This window comes from Salvia hispanica, chromosome 1, assembly GCF_023119035.1.
Source record: "Salvia hispanica cultivar TCC Black 2014 chromosome 1, UniMelb_Shisp_WGS_1.0, whole genome shotgun sequence".
Classification (NCBI taxonomy): domain Eukaryota; kingdom Viridiplantae; phylum Streptophyta; class Magnoliopsida; order Lamiales; family Lamiaceae; genus Salvia; species Salvia hispanica.
The window spans coordinates 5,587,309-5,611,855 of record NC_062965.1 but is presented as its reverse complement, the minus strand read 5'-3'; the positions used below and the strand labels follow the sequence as shown (position 1 = coordinate 5,611,855).

The following is a 24,547-nucleotide window of genomic DNA, read 5'->3' as shown; positions in this document are numbered from 1 at the left end:
CAAAACAAAGCCTGCCGAATAATAATATATTTAAATCTATTACATAATTGTTGTTTTTGTGTTCTTATCTTTTGCCATATATATTGTCTTTTGAATTAGTATGTTTGTCACACAATTATAAACCATACATAAATTAATTGCAAACATACTTCATCCCAGTAAATGTAAATAGTTTGAATGTAATGACGGATAAAAGTTTCCAAATCATTGAGTTTGATGTTAACGAATCTTGACCCCCTTAATTAAATTACTAGATTGATCATAAGTAAATTTTTAAGAGCATCCACAATGAATGCTTTGGTGGGCGTCGTTGCCACATCAGCATTTCTGAGTCCGTCCCTTCTTTTTGCAATGGTTTCGCCCTAATGTTCGTCATATCTATTAAACTCAATTTGCATTTAATTTTTATTATTATTATTTATTGTTTTTTGTTATTAATTACAAAAATACTAAAATATATTATTAAACACCACAAATTTTAAAAAACATCTACATTACTTAATTTTTTAAAAAAACTACATCATACTTAACTAAAAAAAAAACTAAATTACTCAAACTACACCACAAATTACTAGAGAGTATTGTGTGTAAAGTGTGTGAAAAGTGAACGAGGGTTTAAGGTATTTATATTGGTTTACTAAAGAATAAAAAAATAAAAAAAATTACAAAATCGTCGAGATCGGGCTCGGGCACGTCCCTGCAATGGGCGCCCGAGTGGGACGACCGATCTTTCGGTTGACTCACTCAGGCGCCCGATCCATCGGGCTCCTGCAATGAAAGCCCGAGGACGCCCGAGCCCGATCTCACGCGATCGGGCGCCAAATCGAGCATCTACAAAGGAAGAGGTAAATGGAGAAGTAAAGAGAAATAACTACCATAGTTACCTCTTCTATATAAAATTTTATTATTCAAGGGTGGGTATTTAAGAAGCTATTATACATTCTTTTATTTGAGAAGGTATTTTGACATTTTTTTAAAAATAAAAGGTAAAAAGTTAGTTATTTTTATTTGCCTTTTTTTATTTACCTTCTTCCATTGGAGCCCATTCCTTGTTGAGAAGGCATAATTATATTTTTAAGAAGTTAAATGAGAAATGTACCTTCTCAATTTACATTTCTCTTTTCTCCTCGTAAATTCTCTAATAGGATCAGTCTTTCGCGATCTTTTAACTAGCAGCCTAGCTCGAGTTCAAGCTCAAATATGATCGACTAAAATTCAGCTTGGAGTGGAGACTGGAGTCCTTTATCGCCCTACCTAAAATACAAAAGTAGAATTCAACTTTGAGGCACACTTTAATCTACACCCGCTTCACTGGTGGCGCAACCATACCGGAGCGGCGGAGAATCAGCGGAGCAGCTATGACCACATCGAACGTCGGCGGTACCGACGATCGCATTGCTCGGATCGCCTCCACTATTCGGGTCATACCTGATTTCCCCAAACCTGGTCAGGCACCTGGATTTTGATCTTCGATTTTGGAATACATGATTGAATTGGAATTGATTTTTCGGAAAAATGTGGGCAGGGATTTTGTTTCAGGATATAACGACGTTGCTGCTTGATCCTAAGGCGTTTAAGGATACCATCGATTTGTTTGTTGAGAGATATAAAGATAAAAATATTAATGTTATTGCGGGTAGGTTACGTCTCCGCTCGATCTCTCTGTTTTCTAGTAGTGTATTTTCATATCCTTGCGTAGTTGCAGTTTATGTTGTTAGCTTTCCAAAAATTAGGTCTTCAAACTGTAAGCTGAAGCTCGGAAAGTAGTTTTAATTTGTTCGTGCTTGTCAGTTGTCACTGCAACAAGCTAAGCTTGAACGATAGAGAAAGTTTTATAGGAGTAAAATTTTGCTGATGTTTGAATTTGTTTTAGAGGTAAATTGAAAAGAAATTGCGATGTATTTGAAGGTAGGGCTGCACAAAAGCTTTCCTCAAACCAAACCAGAAAATGTGTAGGCAGGTCTTAAAATTTGAGGCTCTGTTTGGATATGTTCCAGTGAAAAATTGTGTATGAAATGCAATTGTACAAAGATGATGTGATTTGTGCTTTAGATGAGATTGTTTTCTAACTAAAGAGAGCCATACTATCTTGCCATTTGTTTAGTTATAATAGATGAGATTAATGTTAAAAGACCAAAAAAAGTTGTTATAACAGATGTAGACTATTGATGGTCTTAGTGAATATTTAGATGGTCTGTGATAACTGTGTTAGTGGGGGGACTTATTCAAGGTGTGTATAGTCATCTCATCGAAATGCACAGAGGTGAAGTGGGTTCTAAAATTAATTCTCTTATCAGTAGAAAGCTTCTTACCTAAGAAATCAGTGATGATCTTGTAACATCATCAGACTTTTCACAGGCATTGAAGCAAGAGGTTTTATATTCGGTCCTCCGATTGCATTGGCTATTGGTGCAAAATTTGTTCCAATGAGAAAGCCCAAAAAACTACCTGGTACGGCTGAGTAATCTTAGTGCAATCTTCTTGATATGTGCTTTCTTTGATGACATGTTATGTTATGAGTGAAAAAGGGATGTTCTCAAGCTTGTTTCCTTACTGCTTTACACCTCTAGTTCGGTTGGCAGATCAGAGAGATTCAAAATGTTTACTGCTTTAATCACAGATTCAAGTCGTTTTTTCATTCTAAGTTAGATGGGATGCTCACGCAAAGTCAATTAGGCTGCCAATAACATTGATTTTTTTGTTTACATTGCAACAGTTTTGTTTCGCTTTGCATCTTTGATTTATATGCATCATTCCTTTATAAATTTTGAGTTTAATATTGTTTTTTGTTCATTGCGATATCTGCTGCTAATCAATTCTGTTTTGATGGAAGAAGCCTTTCTAAAAATTTAGGGTTGTTGAATATCATTAGACATTTGTTATATAATATGAATTGGACTTTATTTTCTCTGTAGTTAGTTCCCTTTTTAAGTGTTATCTACCTTTTTCTAGTTATTAGATTGATTAGCATATCAGCTGATCCGTTTCACATGAGCACCTAATAAAAGTAATCCTGACAGGGGAGGTAATATCAGAAGAGTACTCTTTGGAGTATGGAACTGACATAATGGAGATGCATGTTGGAGCTGTACAACCTGGTGAAAATGCAGTTATAGTAGATGATCTTATTGCTACAGGGGGTACCTTAAATGCTGCAATAAGCTTGCTTGGTATGCATTGGCTTTCTTCTGTGCATGTGCATTTCTGTGTGTTTGTCCATGTGCTTTCTATATTCCTTTTGTTAGAAATTTGAAGTTAGCCTTGGAAAGAAGGTATCAGCGATTTTCTTTTGAATTGCATTCAACAAAAGAAATTAAAATTTCTTAGTATTGCCAAAATGCAGCGTAGCTTCACTTTATTTCCAAAATGCAGCATATCTTCACTTTATTTCCAAAATGCAGCATACTTAGTTGTGATATTCTTATCTAATCAATTATTCTATGTTTCAGTTCAGCGTGCCACATGTGTACATGTCAAGTACCTTGTTTGTTAAAATTACAATCAACATTCCAATGTTGCTTTAATTTCTTTCCTGCAGGCGACAGTGTACTTTTCTTGGTTTACCATTTTTAGGAGAAATGTTAAGTTAATTATAACCAGTTGACTAGTGTTATCAGATAATTGAAATTTCTAAGTATAATCTTAATGCAGGACGTGTTGGGGCCACTGTGGTTGAGTGTGCTTGTGTCATTGAATTGAAGGAACTGAAGGTATATGTAATTCCTCTCCAAGTTAAGGTGGCACATTTTTATTATTCCTTTAGCATTTTTAAGGTGCTTGCTAATTAAATAGATTGGAACTTGTCCATACTTCAGTATACGTCTAATTGCAGGAAATAGAGCTCCTACTCTGTAGATACTAAGCTATCTTAATCACTGCTCAACCATTTTTCCAAGTTTGGATGATTTAGTTGGCAAGTTTCTTCTACAAAATTGGACTATCTTAAGCACTCAACAGTCAACATGACTAGCCCTCGCATTGCAACAGTTTTTTTTACCAAATTTCCCTGAAACAGAGAGGCACTAAACTTAGCAAATTCATAAAGCAAGATGGACACAATTTGAAAGATTCTATTATCGACCAATATGAATTGAAATAAGGACACACAGTTGGGCCTTATGATTATCTCTACCTAGCAATGATATGAGCAATAGTGGCCGATGGCTTGCTTTATATGAGGTGCTCGGTTTTGTTGGCTGATTGGTTTCTCCATGCTTAAGGAAGGTAGAAAAGGTGCATCCCTTAATAAATGGAACTCGGCAGACAATACTTAAGCGACTGAAATAGAGTTAGTCTACAGACAATACACCTAGACTGACTGAAAATCAAACTAAACTTTGTTTACTTACTCTCAACATTGAACTCAAGTGGTTACCTTTTTTTCCTGCCATTTACTTGCTTTCTAAATCTCGTTATATCTTATTTGATTTGTGTTTGGATGTTACTAGTTTTTAGTTTGTTAGTAACTCGTTGGTGTTGATTTTAGGGTCGGGAGAAATTAGGGGACAACCCGCTGTTTGTTCTCGTGAGCGAGACTTGAGGTAAGAAAGAATGCTGCCTTGCCCCACACATAACTACTGTATTTGCTATATTCCTACAAGAAATACCAGAGGCTGTGCCTAATTCTATGTGCTCACGAAATACTCTTATTTGGGTTGATATGAAAATATTGGGCCATTTAAATATGTAAAATATTTTGAAGATTGCAGTCCACGAAGGTGACATGGTTTTCGAAGATGAGATTTTCTTAATATGTAGTACAATTTAGTTTTAGGTACTAGTAGTACTATTTATTTACAGATTTCTAATTTGCCTGTAGATTTTGGTGCCCTCTATCCATTTTTTTTTTTGTAACAATCCTTAGTTTTCCTTCTAACTAGAGGTGCGAAATGGGGGGTTGGCCCGAAATAAATTGCGGCGATTGTTCATAACAATTAGAGGTCATAAAACAATAGTAATAATTGTACTTCAGAAAAACTTAGCAATATTATCATCGTAATTAGCCTTACTAACTAATAGGGGTGGGAATATGAATATCGGGTATTGGGTTTACCCGTACTCGACCCGATACCCGTCGAGTATTGGGTATCCAATATCCACTTTTATGGGATTGGGTATGGGGTTGGGTATTGAAATTTAATATAATTCAGGTATTGGGTAGCCCGAATGGGTATCGGGAATTACCCGAATACCCAATTTATTATTTTAAGTATTTTTATAAATTAGGTTTAGTCATTTCGGGCTTCAAGAGCCAAGCTAATTTATTTACTAATTATAACTTTCTCTAAACTTAGTAGGATAAATAAGTCAATCTCTCTTACTCTAGGTCACTACTTCTACATTTTAGTTAAAAGTGTAACTTTTACTGTTTTACTTACATAACCAATCCTCATAAATATAATCGTGTACTTTAAAATAAAAGTGAGCCATTTTTTTATAGTTTTATACTACAAAATAAATACAACATTAAAGATATTAGTCTATTTAAATATTTTCTGTAGTTATATTAATATAATTATAATTTGAATTTTTTTATTAGTTATTAACACATGTGAAGAGTCAGGTATTTGGGTACCCGATTCGTCGGGTTTGGATACCCGGGGCGGGTATTGGATTACCCGAAAATATATCGGGTCGGGTATCGCGTGGACATTTTAAATAATTTTCGGGTTTGGATACCTGATTTTTTCGGGTCGGATATCCACAGACACCGTATTCCAACCCCTACTAACTAAATCATCATGAATAAAGAAATGAATTAGTATCACCTTCTCTTCAGCCTTTGACCTTTCAATGAATCAATAATACCAGTTAAGTAACGACACAACAATGAGTCAAGAACCATATTAAGTTGTTTACCACAAGCAACACGCATTCGCAATTTAAGTTAATTATTCATTCCCTTTGTTCATTCAAGAAAAGAGAATTACAGCTTACACCAACAGAATAGACCATGCCATGGATGCACACACATACAACTATATATATATATATATATTTCATAATTATTTATCATAAGGCGAATTCATTAATTTTGGCCGCCACCTCCACCATACATTGCTTCATCACCTCCATATCCACCACCATGCCCTCCTCCTTTGCCACCTTCATATCCTCCGTTGTGCCCTCCTTGTCCGCCTCCTCCATATCCACCACCACCATGGCCTCCTCCATATCCACCACCGCCACCTCCACCTCCACCTCCACCTCCACCATGCTCTCCTCCTTGGCCACCTCCACCATGCCCTCCTCCTTGGCCACCTCCACCTCCACCTCCACCTCCACCATGCTCTCCTCCTCCTCCACCTCCACCATGCTCTCCTCCTTGGCCACCTCCACCTCCACCATGCTCTCCTCCTTGGCCACCTCCACCATGCCCCGCCACCTCCACCTCCACCTCCACCTCCACCATGCTCTCCTCCTTGGCCACCTCCACCATGCCCTCCTCCACCTCCACCTCCATGCTCTCCTCCTTGGTCACCTCCACCTCCACCTCCACCTCCACCATGCCCTCCTCCTTGGCCACCTCCACATCCACCACCGTGCTCTCCTCCTTCACCACCTCCATGCCCTCCTCCTTCACCACCTCCAAATCCAACATTACCACCAAACCCACCATTGAAATGGAACCCACCCTCTTTGCCACCAAACCCATCTCCTTTGTCACCTCCAAATGTTTCTTTCTCTAGCTTCCGGGCATTGGCCATCTGCACCAGAACCAACCCTAGCAACAAGATCATTACCAACACCCTACCGTTTCTGAAATTCATCCCCATCTTTCAGGTTAAGAAGAATAGATGGAGATAACTGCAAGCAAATATTCTTGTGATTCATTGTTCAAAATCTTCGATCCTATTTATAGTTTCAATGTTCATAAATGCATGCTGTTGAGACATAAATAAAGCCTTTACGTTTTTAGGGTACAATGATATAGATTGCTAAACATTCCATCATGTGCCGGTTAGATACTAATTAAATTTCTCAACCACCTTAGTTAACTCATACTTATATTGCTAAAGTTTATCATCATTGCATTTTTACAACATCTCTCCTTCTTCGTGTATGTCTGTATGACTTTGATTAATAATTTAGGTATCCTTACTTACTCTTCTTTATAATCTCATTAATTGAACATAGATTTAGACTAGTCGGCACAAGATTTAATTATGTTTTATCACTACTTTCTCGTGAAAATAGATCTCAACTTCTACTATTACTAATCAAATACTACACAGTTAACCTCTCATATATGTGCATCCTTCTTCAATTCTTCATCTACTTATACAATTCTTCATCTATTTATACAGCTGCATTTTTTCAAATAGATGACGTCAGCTATCTAGAAGAGTATAAGTAATTAAATTTATCACGGAAGACACATTTCCTCAGTACGTAAAATTGGTTGTGTAATAATCTAATGATTTAATTATAGAATTAAGAGCATTAGCAATGAGTGTCGATCGCTTGGCCCGAGCGAATGCCCCCAGGGCTCTCAAAGGCCCCCATTGTGGAGCAAGGGCCGATGGCCACTCACCATGGGCTTCTCCCCAAGGCCGATTCCTCTTCTTTTTTTATTCATTTTTCATCCCCTATATATACCTCATTCCCAACCAATTATTCACATTCGTCCCAATTCATTTTATCTCACCCTACATTTTACTTCTCTCTATAGTCACAATGTTTTCAATATTTTTATCAATATTTTTAGTTTGTTTTTTCTATATTTTTTTTAAATGTAGGATGTTTTCTTTTTAATGATTTTTTTTATTGAGTTGTATTTATTTCTTGTTGTTTTATATCACTTTATTTCACACTAAATCAAAAGTAAAAAATATAAAATAGTGATGATGTGGAAAAGAGATAGGTTATGAGATAGGCTCTGGGATGAACTCTCATTGCAGGGAGATGGGCTCTGAGATGGATCTGCTGACGTGGCAGGAGAAAATGGAGATAGGCCCTGAGATAGGCTCTGAGATGAGTCTGCTTACGTGGCAAGAAAAAAATAGAGATAGGCTCTGCGATGGGCTCCGTAGATCGGCCACCATTACTAATGCCAATGCCCTAAGTGGTCTTATTTGTTTCCTCATTTTAAAGAGAATTTTTACCGGGAAGTGATAACGTATTGATAAAGGTCTATTTTCCAAGTAAACTGAAAATTTCATGTGCATGACTTTCAGATTCAACTATATATTCATGTTAATATTCGTTCAATATATGTAAGTGGAGATGCCCGATGCCAAACTCATCATCCTTTTTATTTTATCCACAAATTCTATTTAATCCACGTTTTCCCATTTCTTCACTACTTAAGAGCATCCGCAATGGTACTTAGGCCAGCCATAGGCCAGCCATTCTCTCCCATGCCACGTCGGCAACACTAAAAAATCCACCTGCCACATTAGATTTAGGCCAGCCATAGGTCAGCCGCAATAAAAATAATTCAAATTATACTACATTTACGGAATTAAAATTACGATTAAATTACGGAATTAAATTTACGACACATATACGGGAAAATTCATTAATTGCATTTAAAAAAGTTACATATATAAAAAAAAGTACATGCATAATAAAGAAAAAAAACTATCGCCGTGCAATCCTCCGTGCCCACAACTCTTCTATTATATCCTTTTGGAGTTGAATATTAGCATCCACTTGGCGCATGTTGGCAAATTCCTGAAGGCGGCCGGCTTCATCGAGAGGTATCCCACGTCGTACACTAGGGGTAGCCGTTCCGTGGCTTGGACCGGCTTCATCGTCACCGACCCAACTAGTCAGTTGTACGCCTTCGTCTTCGACGATCATGTTGTGAAGGATAATGCATGCGTACATTATCTGGGAAACGCATCCGACATCCCACAAACGCGTTGGACCCTTAATTGCCGCCCATCGAGACCGGAGCACACCAAATGCGCGCTCCACGTCCTTGCGCGCCGACTCCTGTCGTTGCGCAAAGTAGGCCTTCTTTTCATCACTTGTTTGTCGGATCGTCTTCACAAAGACCGGCCACCGAGGGTATATCCCATCCGCCAAGTAGTAGCCCATATCATGCCGGTTGCCGTTGGCCACAAATGAGACGGCTGGACCGACGCCCTGGCACTTCTCGTTGAAGAGGGGAGACAAGTTCGGGACGTTGAGGTCGTTGTTCGACCCGGCTACCCCAAAATACGCATGCCGATCCACAGCCAGTAATCAGCCTACGGCCTCGAGGATTATCGTGGGGTTCTTTGACTTGTAGCCGGTCGTGTAGGCCCCCTTCCAGTGCAGTCGGACAGTTCTTTCCACTCCCAATGCATACAATCTATGCCGCCTAACATCCCGGGGAACCCATGCTTCTCCCCGTGCATCCGCATCAAATTCCGACAATCTTCGGGAGTAGGGCTTCGAAGGTACCGCTCACCGAAAACGCTTATCACGCCCCCTTGACGAACTCCTTCAGACATTTCAGTGGTTGTCGACTCACCGATGTGGAGGTACTCATCCCACATGTCCGCCGCGCCTCCGTAGGCCAACTGCCTGATTGCCGCCGTGCACTTTTGAATAGGGGTGTGGCCGGGTCTGCCAGCCGCATCGTGCCTGAAGCGGAAACACAGATATTGACGCTCTAATGCCCCAACAATGCGCATAAACAACTCCCTGCGCATTCTAAAATGCCGCCGGAACATGTTGGCGGAAAACCGCGGGTTCTCTGAAAAGTAGTCGTCGTACAGCCGCTGATGTGCAGCTACGTGATCCCGATCAATCACTGCTCGGTGGTGGACAACTCGTGGAGGGCGAGGTATCGCCTGCTGTTCCACCATACGCATGTACCGCTCCATCTCGCGGTTCATGTAGGCATCCGTAGCCTCGTTCATCCTCCGTTCGTACTCCTCAAGCATCCCCACCACTACCACCACTACCACCACCGCTACCACCCGCGTTACTCATCGCGCGATGATGCTTTTGTACAGAAAGTTAGAGAGAGAGAAAACTCGTTAAAACAAGTGGTGCAAATGAAAATGAAACGAAAATCGCGTTTATATAGGTTTGTGAAAGAAAAAAAAAACAAAACAAAAATCGGCGCTGGCCGATCGCTGGCCGATCGGGAAGCTACAATGGCGGCTAGCCGATCGGCTAGCGCATCGGCCAGCGCCCACCAATCGGCCAGCCCACGCCGATCGGCTGGCCGGTATACCGCTGGCCGCCTATAATGGTTCGGCTAGCCACCGGCCAGCGCGAAGAATCGGCTAGCCGGTCGCTAGCCGACCATTGCGGATGCTCTAAGGTTGAGTGGCTGACTATTCCTGACCTTGAACTTAATTACATTGATAATTTGGACAAAGATGAGAAATTTTCAAAATGAGAGGACCAATTGTGTGATTAAAATGAACTTAATAGTATCAATTTTTTGCATAACAGTATTGCCAATATAATTACTACTAAAAAAATACATATGACGGCGTACATATATTTATAATTACCCTAGCTAGGAAGGGATCAAATAGCTAATAAAAATACCTAAAATATTATGTATTCTCAATCTACAATTATAACTTTTCTTTTGATTCCGTATGATTTTTAAGAAATGTGCGAATGAAAATAAATTAAAAAAATTTAGTGGAGAGTATGATTCCATTTTGTATATTATTAGTACCCATCTGTTCCACGGTAATAGAGTCATTTTGTAATTTTGGTATGTTACATAGTAATTCATTTTCCTTTTAAGTACAAGTCAACACATTTTTTCACATCTACTTTACTCTCTCTTACTTTTTTTTCTCTTCTTTTCTCTACTTTTTTTCATTTTCCACTTTATTCTCCCTTTACTTAACTCACCTAATATAATTTTTCTTAATCTCCGTGCCGAAAAGAAACGCCTCCATTACTATGAAACGGAAAGAGTATTATAAAATGTGTGTATCTAATGGAGTGATGAGAACCACATTTACATGATTCTCCCTAGTTTTAAAAAACTTTGTGGTGTGCTATATAGACTCATTCATTTTAGTCCTATTACAGAGGACGTAGTGAGAAAATCCAAAATTACAGTGATATATCCTGAAGTAAAACCATGGCATCACTCATTTAACAAATATCTCTTACTTTAATCAAGCATTTAAGGCTGTACTCTATCTGAGGATTTCCAATAACAAATATGGTAACTTTCATTTATGCAAGAAAACCATTATTCCAGGAGAGCATCTTGGCCATCGACATCATTACATAAATCATCAAAAACTCTCCAACTATATAAACCCAAACACACATTAGTATAACACAACAACATAAAACAACATCACTCATGGCTGGAACAATGAAACTCATCAAAATAGCACTAGCTTGTGCACTAGCCCTAATCTCAATCCTCCATGCAACTGAAGCAGCAGGATTCAGCGTCGATCTGATCCACAGAGATTCCCTAAAATCCCCCTCACTCCAATCCTCCTTCGAGCACGTCTCAGCCACCGTGCAACGATCATTCAACCGCGCGAAAACCCTAATCCTCAGAGACGGCGGCAACAACTCTCCACAAGCAGCCTCAGTCGACATTGTCCCGGACGCCGGCGAGTACCTCATGAGGTTCGGCCTCGGCACCCCCCAAGTCGAAACCCTAGCCATCGCCGACACGGGGAGCGACCTCACGTGGGTGCAGTGCGCCCCCTGCCAGAAATGCTTCAAGCAGAAGGCCCCAATCTTCGACCCGAGCAAATCCTCCACCTACAAGGCGGTCCCGTGCAGCTCACCCACGTGCAAATCCGTCCGCAGCACCTCCTGCGGCGGCGGCGCTAAGGGCGTCTGCAACTACTCCATCCAGTACGGCGACAGATCCTACAGCAGAGGCGACCTGGCCACCGAAACCCTAACCCTAGGCGCCAACGAGTCCATCCCCACCACCATCATCGGCTGCGGCCACGTCGACCAGGGCACATTCGGCGCCGGCGCGTCCGGGATCGTCGGCCTCGGCGGCGGGAAAGAGTCGTTGATCCGGCAGATGCAGACCTCGATTAAGGGGAAATTCTCCTACTGCCTCGTGCCGATCTCCGGGCGGTCGAGCCAGCCTAGCAAGATGCACTTCGGGGACGAGGCCGTGGTCTCCGGCGCGGGGGTTTTGACGACTCCGATCGTCGCCAAGTCGCCGGATACCTTCTACTATCTCACTTTGGAAGGCATGAGCGTCGGAAACAAGAGATTCAACCTGGCTCCGTTGTCGTCATCCGACGACGGCGAAGGCAGCGATGAAGGCGGCGACGTGTTTCAATCGGGGGAAGGGAACATAATCATAGATTCGGGGACGACGCTGACGTTCCTGCCGAGCGAGATGTACCGGGAAGTGGAGACGGCGGTGAAGAGGGAGGTGGGAATGAAGGAGATCGCGGATCCGGCGAGGCAGCTGAAGCTGTGTTACCCTGCGACGGAGGAGTTTGAGAGCAAGATTCCGGAAATCACGGCGCATTTTAAGGGGGCTGATGTGAAGTTGAAGGCTTACAACGCTTTTGTTAAGACGAGTGAGAGTTCGGTGTGCTTTGCCTTTGCGGAGTCGACTAGTTTGGGGATTGCGATTTATGGGAATCTGGCGCAGATGGACTACTTGGTCGGGTATGATTTGGTGAAGAAGACGGTGTCGTTTAAGCCTACTGATTGTAGCAATGCATGAAGTGGATGATGGAGTATTAAATAAAAGGGATATGAGTGATTGCGTGTTTATTTACTTCCGGTCAATTATGAGATTGTTTCGCTAAGTGATGAAGACATGAATTATTTAACAATGTTCAAGAAATTAAAAGAAGGAAATATCAAACTTTCAAATTTGTATTTGTTGGCAATTGAAACTAAAAAATAGTAATATTAGAACTATCCCACATCGGTGTACAAAGAGAACTGAAATCAGTATATAAGTCTCATGGGCCATCCTCCTAATTTCTATCAGTATTTGAATTCTAATTTAAAAAACAAAATTTCATGCACCAAATATCAAGATTAGTTAATATTATAATGTCACACGAGAGCATAAAATGTGTTTAGTGACAGATATGGGTACATAGATCATAGTACTCGATACAAATATATATGTGGTTGTTGTCCTCAAGAGGACGCCCCATAGACCATCCTATTTGGATGCAAATAGATATCTCGGATATAAATCAGACGAACTCATAAAAATGCATATTAGACAGATTAGATAAGGACCATCATTTAGAAGACGGTCCTCACGCTCAACATTAGGAGTCGCATTTGAGTTTCGCACGACTTTTGGAAAATAATCCATATTGGAAAATGAGTGAAAAAAGATAGTGGAATTAGGAATCCATTTTTGTATATTAGTTTTACAATAAAATGTGAATAGAATACGTTAGTCGAGTGTAAGACCTTGTACTATTTATAATAAAAGTGAACCAGGACTCCTAATTACGAATTACGAATAGACTAAAATAACAAATCAGGATTCTTAATAGGAGACGAATGGAGTATTTATGATCTCTAGGGATCTAATTATTTTTTATCCGTTGCATGTCAAATTGCGCTATTGACTATATTTATAAATTAACTTGTAAATTTTCGAAAGTCATCCTTGATTCTCATAAACTATGAAACTATATCCAACATAGAGATCGATGACGATTTGGATAATGAAAATTAGGAGAGTAAAATGTATTTCAAATACTATATAAAAGAATCTAGCTACTAATATTTTACTATTAAATGGGCGGTTAATGGACCCCAAAAAAAGTCACATATTTGTGATTAAAGGCATTTGTGACCCCAAACAAAAAGTGAAATATTTGTGATTAAAAGGTATTATTGTTTTATTACACATTTATTTTTAAAATACCAAAAGAATAACAATAAAAAAAATATATAAATTGACCGGGTTTGGGCGGCCCAAACACGTATAGAATAGGAGCACGATTGCCTCACGAAGGCACTTTCCTAGATATGGGTACGAGATATGCTATTGTACATCTTCTATTACACTATCTGGATTAGCAACATTACAATCTAGCAAAATCGATTGAATTAATAAGGCCATACCCACTAGATTACTTTTTCATCTATTGCTTCATAAAATCATGGCACTAGAAAAATTATTATATATACATTCCTTAATTTGACAATCCCATCTCCTAATGAACGCATTAATTCTTTAATTTTAGGATTTGCTCATTACTAATATTAACTTTTCATTTTCTAATAGTATTGTTCGACTTACTTTCCTTGCCTACTCCACGTTTGGGAAAATTTTCATTCAGTGATGTTTTCTACATCTCTAACAGTATTAATAGCTATGTCCTCTTTGTTATTTTTAATGTGACTTGTATAAAATTACCAGCAATGCCTCCTGTAACTGTGATAGAAGAAAATCCTTAATTCATTAAGGAAATCGTGCTCATCCATATAAGTATCAATCCCAAAACCAGTAAACCCTCAAACAGGCACAAGCTAGATTAATCATGGGTAGTACAATGAAACTCTACAAGAATAATCACCTAATTTTTGCAATAACCTTAACCCTTGCCATCTCAAATCCCAGCTTCTATACAGTCGAAGCAGCTGGTTTCAGCATTGATCTGATTCACAGAGACTCCTTACAATCCCCCTCCCTCCTTTCACCTTTCGGCCGCGTAGAAGCCGTGTTACAACGATCATTCAACCGCTCCAAAACTCTAATACCCGCAGAGCACTCCCCACAATCCCCCTCCACCGAGACTGTCCCCGACGAGAGCGTGTACCTAATGCAGTTTGCCATCGGCACCCCCAAAATCGAAACCCTAGCCATTATGGACACCGGGAGCGACCTCACATGGATCCAATGCGCCCCCTGCAAGGGATGCTACAAGCAAAAATCCCCACCCTTCAACCCAGCCAGCTCCTCCACCTATAAATCAGTTCTATGCCGCTCCCCAATATGCGACGGCGTCAAGAGCGGTAACTGCCAAGGAACCAAGGGCGAGTGCGGCTTCACACTCAAGTACTAATACAGATATTTGTTCCATATCATCTACTTTTTTTAAAATATTATAAATAATTTAGGGGTATTAGAGCCTAATATCTTGAAACTTCCCATAAAAAAATGTTTCCCTACAAAATTTAAACTTGGCATATAATATCATGGCATATAATATCATCGACTCAATCATTGTTGAATTTTTCCACCGGCATCAAAATCTAGCTACATCTTATTTGCTATCACATCACATAAGATATGATTACCACTGAAAAATAATGCTCCCTCCGTCCCCAAGAAATAGAAACTCTTTACTTTTTGGTCCGTCCCTGAAAATGGAAACTTTCTATTTTAGGAAATTTCTTTCTTTCTAATGAGGTGTGACCCATTTTCTACTAACACATTTTTTTTTCTATCTCTCTTATTTTATTAATTTTGCATTAAAACCTGTGCCGTTTTAAAAAATTTCTATTTTAAGGGACGAAGGAGTTAGTGATGTGATTACAAAATTCCTAAAAGGTGGATTTGGTTATCCAACTCATTTTAATATTGCCGGATTCCATCGTCTGTGAAAGAAATTCAACAACTATTTAAGTTTGTGATATCATATGTTAAAGTTCGTGGGAAAAATCAAATTTTCAAAAAGTTCGAGAATTTATCATTCTATACCGTTTATCTCTCAAAGAGAAATACCAATCTCTCTCCCATCTTCAACTCTTTTCTCTCGTGCTCTCCATATAATAATTTCTTTTTGGTGGCGTTCGGTTGTCATGACTAATTATCATGAGACTATCCATCTAGGATTAAGTTGTGCGATTATTTTAGTTGGAGGGAGAGGCTATGACTAATAATCATGAAACTATCCATCTAGGATTAAGTTGTGGGGGTCAATCTTATAAACCAAACATGATATATAATTAATCATGGGATTTAATTTTGGCAACCGAACACCCCCTCTGAGTACATATAAATCCCTAATCAATACGTACTTATCAGATACGGTGACAACTCGGTCAGCACGGGTGACGTGGCCCAAGAAACCATCTCGTTAGGTCCGAGCGCATCGTTCAACAACATCATCGTAGGGTGCAGCCACACGGCCCGGGGGACCTTCAGCCCCTCCACATCGGGGATCGTCGGCCTCGGCGGCGGAAAGGAGTCGCTGCTGCGGCAGATGGGGCCTTCAATCGGCGCGAAATTTTCTTACTGCCTGGTCCCAACCTCCGCGCAAAAGTCAAGCAAGATGCACTTCGGCGACGACGCCGTGGTGTCAGGCGCCGGAGTTGTGACGACGCCGATCGTCACTAAAAACACAGGCACATTCTACCACTTGACGCTGGTGGGGATGAGCGTCGGAAACCAAAGGTTCGATTCGGATTCATCGAAGAAATCAGCACTAGAAGGGAACATCGTGATAGACTCAGGGACGACGCTGACGTTCCTCCCGAGGGATCTGTACGGTAAAGTCGAGGCGGCGTTGAAGCAGCAGGTGAGCCTGAAGCAGATCGACGATCCGCATAAGAAGATGAAGCTGTGTTATGATGTGACTAATATGAAGGACGTTGAAGCGAAGATTCCAGAAATTACGGCACATTTCAAAGGGGCGGATGTGAAGTTAAAGTCATACAACACTTTTATAATGTCTACCAAGAAGGGTATTATAACGGGGGCTAAGAGCGCTATGTGCCTTGCGTTTGTGCCTGCGGGTCTTGTGCCGATTTATGGGAATATGGCGCAGATGAATTTCTTGATCGGGTATGATTTGGTGAAGAAGACGGTGTCGTTCAAGCCTACTGATTGCACCACTGCCATATAAAAGAAAAAAGGGCTTTATAAGCGTCAAATTAATCTTTTTGGAGTAGTAATCTATGTTCATTAGTCAATGAGAATAATTAGAAAATTTTTCATAGTAACCTTATAATTTTGTTTGGATATCGTAATTGTATTTTGAATAAATTGAAATAGTGAAATCATATCACTAGAATGAATTCCTTTGTCTCCTTAATTTGATTTTCAAGAAATCATATCACTCTTGTTTATAAAGAATTATTTGACGAAATTCCTAATTCGCCAATTTTTTTAATTGATAAAATTTCTTCTAAACCAAATTTTAAGATGTTACAATAAATGATTGTTCTTATTGATAAAAGTTATATAGTGCCCCAAATAAAAAGTGACGTATTTGTGATTAAAAGGGATTATTATTTTTTAATACACATTTATGTTGTAAAATATAAAAATAAACTAACCGGGTTTGGGCGGCCCACACGTGCATAGGATAGGAGCACGATGGCATCAAGAAGGCACTTTCCTAGATATCTTACATTATCTGGATTAGCAACACATTACAATCTAGCAAATTTGATTAAATTATTAGCAAGACATACAATCTAGCAACGTTTATTAAATTAATAAGGCCATACCCACTAGATTACTTTTTCATCTATAACTGCTTCATACGTCATGGCACTAGAACAATTATACTGCATTCCTTAATTTTACAATCCCATCTCTTCATGAACGCATTAATTCTTCAATTTTTAAATTAGCCCATCAATTTTGGGGTATGTAGATAACTACAAAACTGATCACTAATATTATACCTTTTCATTTTCTACCAATATTGTACGATCGACTTACTTTCCTTGCCTAAACTTCACTTTTGAGAATGTTGTCATTCATTGATGTTTTCTACATCTCAAACTCATCCAGCAGTGTTAATAGCTATCTCCTCTTTGTTAGTTTTTTACATGACTTGTAGTACAAAAGTACAAACAATGCCAGCAATTGTAATTGATAGAAGAAAACCCTATATTCATTAAGGAAATCATGGTCGTCCATATAAATATCAATACTATGCCTAATAAAATCAGCAACTCCTCAAACTGACACAAGCTAGATTAATACTACAATGGAACTCTACAAGAATAGTTACCTAATTTTTGCAATAACCTTAACCTTTGCCATCTCAAATCCCAGCGTCCATGCAACCGAAGCAGCTGGTTTCAGCATTGATCTGATTCACAGAGACTCCTTACAATCCCCCTCCCTCCTTTCACCCTTCGACCGCGTAGAAGCTGCGTTGCAACGATCATTCAACCGCTCCAAAACCCTAATAATCCCTTCAGATCATCACTCCCCACAATCAGCCTCCACCGAGATTGTCCCCGATACCGGCGAATACCTTATGCGGTTCGCCATCGGCACCCCCAAAGTTGAAACCCTAGCCGTTGTGGACACCGGGAGCGACCTCACATGGATACAATGCGTCCCCTGCAAGGGCTGCAACAAGAAAAATTCCCCACTCTTCAACCCGACCCGCTCCTCCACCTACAAATCAGTTCCCTGCCGCTCCGATATATGCAATGTCGTCAAGAACACCAACTGCGAAGGAACCAACGGCGGCTGCGGCTTCGTACTCAGGTACTAGTAGAGATATTTAGATTTTGTCTGTTTCCCTCATTATATATATTAGTAGATCTTTATTTACCACATTATTATAAATATGTCTCTGTCTTATATTATCACTCCATCTGTCCCATAATATGTGTCTCATTTTGACCTTCCACGGCTATTAAGAAATGTAATAAGTGAATTGAAAGAGTTAGTCATATGTAAGTACGGAGTATATTTTTATATACTACAGTATTAGTTTTATACTATAATGTGATTGGGGAATGTGATAATGGAACGTGGGTCCATTATCAACAGTAGTAAAAATGAAATGAGACGATTAATAAGGACGAGCCAAAATGAAAAACTGTGACACATAATAGGGGATGGATGGAGTATAATATTTTTCGTTCTTCAACTCTCTTCCCTTTTGCTCTCCATTCTAATATCCGATACGTATTAATCGCTAATTAATACGTATCAGGTACGCTGACAACTCTGTCAGCATCGGTGACTTAGCCCTCGAAACCCTCTCGTTTGGTCAGAGCGCGCCGTTCTCCTATATGGTTGTAGGGTGCAGCCACATGACCAGGGGAAGTTTCAGCCCCTCCACATCGGGGATCGTCGGCCTCGGTGGCGGGAGGGAGTCTTTGGTGCGGCAGATGGGGCCTTCAATCGGCGGGAGATTCTCTTACTGCCTACAGGTTCCGTCGTCGTCGGGGAAGAAGGCGAGTAAGATGCACTTCGGCGACCGCGCCGTGGTTTCCGGCGCCGGAGCTGTAACAACGCCGATCGTTCTGAAAAATACCGGCAGCTTATACTACCTGACGCTGCTGGGGATGAGCGTCGGAAACAAGAGGTTCAATTTGGAATCATCGATGTCGATATTGGGAGGAAACATCGTGATCGACTCGGGGACGACGCTGACGTTCCTCCCGAGGGACGTGTACAGTAAAGTCGAGGTGGAGTTGAAGCGTCGGGTGAGCCTGAAGCAGATCGACGATCCGCATAAGGCGATGAAGTTGTGCTACGATGTTACTAATGCGAAGGATGTTGATGCGAAGATTCCGGAAATCACGGTGCATTTCAAAGGGGCGGATGTGAAGTTGAAGCGACACAACGCTTTTATAATGACGGTGAAGAAGTCTTTTATAATGGCGAGCAAGAAGGTTATGTGCCTTGCATTTGCGCCGGCGGATGTTGTGCCGATTTATGGGAATATAGCGCAGATGAATTTCTTGGTCGGGTATGATTTGGTGAGGAAGACGGTGTCTTTCGAGCCTACTGATTGCACCACTCCCATATACTAGGAGAAAGTGCTCAAGTCCCTACTATGTTCCAAAATTATCTTTAGATCTTATTAGATGATGTTATATTGTCAGAGCTAAAGATAATAATTAAAAAAATAAACAAAAAAACTGTAAAATATTACAGTTAAAAAAAAAGAAAATATCAAAATAAGAAATATAAATTACAATAAAAACACAGAAACAAATCAATAAACTTAAGCTCAACAAAGGCTCTATCACATTTATTTTTTTCCGTGTTACCATTTAGGATGTCGATGAGGCCGCCCAGCAGGTTTTAGGCTAACTCTAATCGGGTGTTGGTTAATTAGACTGTAATTTTATTAGGTTAAAAACTTTAACTATATTCCTTAATGTTCAGGTTTGGGGTTAGCCCAATGGGTTAATCAGACTAAAAACTAAATTGAGTCGTATTCCTTTACAGATTATCTCAACTAAGTTAAGTCAAGAAAAAAAAAATTGACAAAAAGCAAAACATAAAATCACTCTTACTTGTTCTTTCTTTCACATTATTCTCCCTTTTATTTTATTTTTATCTTCATCTAACCTATTTAACACTAATTCTTAATCTCCGATCGATGTGGAGGAGTATATTTTTTTTCCTAAGGATTCTATATGTCCTATAAGTACTATATACACGTCTACATCATTAACAAAATTAAAAATATATTTAAAACTATAAACTAAAATATACTCTCTCCGTCCAAAGGAAGATGATCCCTTCTTGGGACGGCACGGAATTTTATGCATGTTAATTTTAAAGTGTTTAAAAAGGGAGAGAGAAAGTTGTTGGGTGTTTAAAAGTAGGAGAGATGAATAAAGTAAGAGAGATAAAAGGTTGTTGATGTTTAAAAGTAGGAGAGATGCAAAAAAGTAAGTGAGAGAGAAAGTTGTTGGGTGTTTAAAAGTAGGAGAGATGAATAAAGTAAGAGAGGAAAATGATTATTGAGTATTTTAAATATTTCCTAATAAGAAAGGGGTCATCTTGGTTGGCAGTGGCGGACACAGGAAAAATGTTTGGCAGGGGCTTAACTAAAATTTTTCATACCCACTTTCATCCATAAAAAATAGTCTCATTTTGTCATTTTGGGATATCCACTAGTCCCATTTGTGAAAATGGGAAGTTTCTTTCTCATATTTTTATCTACTATTTTTTCTATCTCTTTTAGAGCATCCGCAATGGTGCTTAGGCCAGCAATAGGCCAGCCATAGGCCAGCCATTCTTTCCCCTGCCACGTCAGCAACACTAAAAAATCTACCTGCCACATCAGATTTAGGCCAGCCATAGGCTAGCCATAGGCCACCCGCAATAAAAATAATTCAAAATATACTACATTTACGGAATTAAAATTACGACTAAAATACGGAATTAAATTTACGAGACATATACGGGAAAATTCATTAATTTTATTTAAATAAAAAAAAGTACATTAACTAAAAATCATAAAAATAACATAATAAAAAAAAATCCGGGCTTCCACACACGAGCCACCTTGAATCTGTTATAGTTTGCCGCTAGCCCGACGGTATGACATGTTTCTGTTTTAGGTCTTAATTTTGTATTGGGCTAGTTGTTGTTGTCCATCGCTAGATGTTGCTCTTGTACAGAAATTTAGAGATAGAGAAAATCGCGTTTATATAGTTTTTCAAAAAATTAAAAAAAAGAATTAAATTTTTTAAAAAAAAAAAGAATTAAAAAAATTAAAAAAAAAAATTAAAAAAAAAAACGGCGCTGGCCGATCGCCGCCATTGTGGCGGCCAGCGCATCGGCTCGAGCGACTCGGCCAGCCTACGCCGATCGGCTCGCCGATTTCGCATACTGGCCGACTCCAATGGTTCGGCTAGCCGATCGGCCAGCGCGACGAATCGGCTAGCCGGTCGCTAGCCGACCATTGCGGATGCTCTTACTTTTACTTTTTCTCTTTCTCTCTTACTTTATTAATTTCTCATTAATACTCGTGTTATCCACAAATGAGACTATATTTTTTGTGTCATCATCTCTCATACTTTACTCTTTTCATTTATCTTACTTTATTCTCACTTACTTTATCCCAACTACCATAAAACACGGATGAAGTAAAAATTATAAAAATGCATAAATATCTAATACTATATAAAATTAATTCTAACACAAGTTTAACAAAAAGAATAATATAATTCATGTTCTAGTTGTGTTTTAATTTGCTAAAGCAATAAATATCTAATACTCCATAAAAATGTTAGTAATATTTTTAAAACATAGTTACACTATTCACAATATTTGTAGAGCTAGAAGTTAAAACGGGCCACCATTTAAGTAGGAGGAATAGGGATTAACTTTTTCAACTACTATTATTATAATCATTTAAGTTTAAGATATTTTATTTATTTCTTCTTCTTCTTCATCCCTACTCCTATGCGGCCATTGTTACATGAAGTTTTCTCTGTAATTTTATTTTTCAGCCCCTCCTTCTCACTAAATTCTTTCCCATTAAACCCCAAAAATATTAATTTGGGAAGGGCTGAAGATAGTTTTTAAGAATTTTGGGGAAAAAATAGTAGAAATTTATTAAAAAAAAATAGTTTGGGGAGGGCTTAAGCCCCTCACTTCCTCCACCTGCGTCCGCCACTGTTGGTTGGGACGGACGAAAAAGGAAAGTGGGTCATCTTTGGTGGGACGGAGGGAGTAGTATCTGGCATAAATTAAAAATAGAAAACAAAAAATATAATATGAATACAAGAAAGTATAATTAATTCTTAAGTATTTATTTATATAGAAAACATTTGTATTTATATTTTTTTCCTTTATAGTTTGGGAAGGCATACTAAATAAAAAATGTGGAGTAATAGTTCAAATGAAATGGCACAATGCAAGACAAAAAAAAAATGTAAAAAAAACAAATTCTTATATTTGCTTACAGCCCAACAGGCCAGCCCGCGGGGCTGACCCGCTAACTTGAACTGGCTAGCCCAATTTTTACGAGGCTTAATTTTTTCGACTTAACCCTCTAAATTTAGCAGGCTAATCGGGCCAGTCTAAGACACGCTTAAATAACTACACCCCACACTGAGTGGGCTTAAATAAGACACGCGTATTTCTGATATCATATCCCACCAAGTAGTTGGCCTGCGCAACGTTACCGTAGATAGGCAAGCCTTCCTTGGGCAGCATCGCCAAGCACTCATAATCCGGACTCACTCTGATAAAAACATTCTCATGCTTCCACTCCACATCCGCCCTTTTCAAATGCACCGTTATCTTCGGCATCACAAACGGGTCAGAGTAGCACAGCCGCCAGTCCTTGTAGTCCCGCACGGCCCTTTGATTGATCTGGTTCGCTATCGCCACCTCCACGTCGTCGTAGAAGTTGACGGGGAGCACGGTCAGCACGGTCCCCGAGTCCATCACGATGTTCCCTCCTTCGAGCAGCGCGGGGTTGTGGTATTCGATCCTCTTGTTGCCCACGCTGATCGCTTCCAGCGTCACAAAGTACAAATCCGGGACGTTCATCTCGGTCATCGGCGTCCACACCATTGTTCTGCCGGAGACATCAGCGTCTTCGCCGAAATGCAGCTTGCTCCCCTTTTTGCGATCTTCGTACGTTGTGAGGCAATAGGAGAATCTGAAACATATATGGCCTATATTAGGATATTAAATTTTAATTAATTAAAATTCCAAATTGACCTCGTACATTTGATAAAAAAAACTTTTAATTGTACATATGAAATGTGTTTGCTTCTAGTTTTAAATTACTACATATGTTTAGTCCATATTTAACCGTTCCGTAAATAATTAATGGTCAACTGCGTTTAAAGTCTTAAAAATGGTCTCGTACATTACATTAAAAACTTGATCAGGTTTAAAACATGGTTGACCGTTAATTTTTTAGGAACCGTAAAAAATAAATAAAGCATATTGTCTATGACCACAAACTAACACACTTAATGTATAGGACCAAAAGTTTTTTTGAAAAAAAATGTACTAGACCAATTTTGAACTTTAGCCATTTAATATCTCTTTAATATTAACAATGTCCATAGAATCACTCTTTAATGACATATAATATGTATGTTCAATTAGAGATTTCAATGATTGATCCATGTACTAAGAAGCTAAAAATGAATAACACAACAAGTGATTTTAATTGTTGTGTTTAATTACTTAATATGCAATATTTATTTATTATAAATTTGGATCATAGTATTAATATAGTAGTGCATATCATTAGATGATGTCATGAATTAACAACAAACCTGTCGTAACCAAATTGAGTAAGCAGTGAGGATTTTCCAGCGGAGAGCCCCACAATTCCAGATGGAATGGAGCTTGCAAAATGGAAGTAGTTGTCATGTCCGCATCCGAACTGGATGTTTTTGAAATAATGCAACGCTGGACTCCTACTCTCTGCAAAGGTAAACGTCTCCGTGGCGACGGTGCCGCTGGAGTAAGATTTGTCGCCGTAGCGCACGTTGTAGACGCACTTCTCCCACCGCTTGTCGCAGAAGGACGAATGCCCGAACGAGCCGCAGCCTGGGGAGTCGCACAGCACATCCTTGTACGTCGTGGAGGATCCCGGGCTGAAGATCGGGAAGAGCTGCTTCATGCACTTGGTGCAGGGCTCGCACTGCGTCCATATGAGCTCGCTGCCGGTGTCCATGATGGCGATCGAGTGGTGGGGAGGAGTGCCGATGGAGAATCGGATCAGGTATGTTCCGTGGACGCCGTTGATGGTTGACTCGATCGACTTTCGTTGCATGAGCCGGTCGGTGAAGCTGCTTGCGCGGGCTAGCGATCGTTGCTTGGCCTGGGCGAGGCGCTGCCAAGACGTTAACGAGGGATCGAAGAGGGGGGAGTCGGGGGAGTCTCGGTGGATGAGATCGGTGGTGAAGCCTTTGGTGGTGGTCGCATTTGCTAAGGGGTCGGATTTGCATATGGAAAGGGAGG

At 39.7% G+C, this 24,547-nt stretch overlaps 5 protein-coding genes across 5 annotated transcripts; 4 read left to right on the top strand and 1 right to left on the bottom strand.

The window, feature by feature from the left end:
• Window positions 1-1,301: 1,301 nt before the first annotated feature.
• Window positions 1,302-4,751, top strand: LOC125215176 (adenine phosphoribosyltransferase 1-like). The gene is made up of 6 exons (XM_048116555.1): window positions 1,302-1,446; window positions 1,526-1,636; window positions 2,359-2,451; window positions 3,021-3,170; window positions 3,652-3,710; window positions 4,487-4,751. Exons 1-6 carry the CDS (start codon window positions 1,359-1,361, stop codon window positions 4,538-4,540), a joined length of 555 nt encoding a protein of 184 aa, XP_047972512.1. The 5' UTR covers window positions 1,302-1,358; the 3' UTR covers window positions 4,541-4,751.
• Window positions 4,752-11,281: 6,530 nt separating this feature from the next.
• Window positions 11,282-12,702, top strand: LOC125185648 (aspartic proteinase CDR1-like). Its single transcript, XM_048082212.1, has one exon. It carries the CDS (start codon window positions 11,282-11,284, stop codon window positions 12,632-12,634), a length of 1,353 nt encoding a protein of 450 aa, XP_047938169.1. The 3' UTR covers window positions 12,635-12,702.
• Window positions 12,703-14,429: 1,727 nt separating this feature from the next.
• LOC125185639 (aspartic proteinase CDR1-like) lies at window positions 14,430-16,739 on the top strand. The gene is made up of 2 exons (XM_048082202.1): window positions 14,430-14,947; window positions 15,920-16,739. Exons 1-2 carry the CDS (start codon window positions 14,430-14,432, stop codon window positions 16,737-16,739), a joined length of 1,338 nt encoding a protein of 445 aa, XP_047938159.1.
• A 1,095-nt stretch (window positions 16,740-17,834) lies between these two features.
• Window positions 17,835-19,626, top strand: LOC125185629 (aspartic proteinase CDR1-like). Its single transcript, XM_048082191.1, has 2 exons — window positions 17,835-18,346; window positions 18,801-19,626. The coding sequence occupies exons 1-2, from the start codon at window positions 17,835-17,837 to the stop codon at window positions 19,624-19,626; spliced, it is 1,338 nt and encodes a 445-aa protein (XP_047938148.1).
• Window positions 19,627-22,498: 2,872 nt separating this feature from the next.
• On the bottom strand, window positions 22,499-24,275 carry LOC125201148 (aspartic proteinase CDR1-like). Its single transcript, XM_048099112.1, has 2 exons — window positions 23,857-24,275; window positions 22,499-23,225 (listed from the first exon to the last, which is right to left on the bottom strand). Exons 1-2 carry the CDS (start codon window positions 24,258-24,260, stop codon window positions 22,658-22,660), a joined length of 972 nt encoding a protein of 323 aa, XP_047955069.1. The 5' UTR covers window positions 24,261-24,275; the 3' UTR covers window positions 22,499-22,657.
• Between the last annotated feature and the right edge of the window lie 272 nt (window positions 24,276-24,547).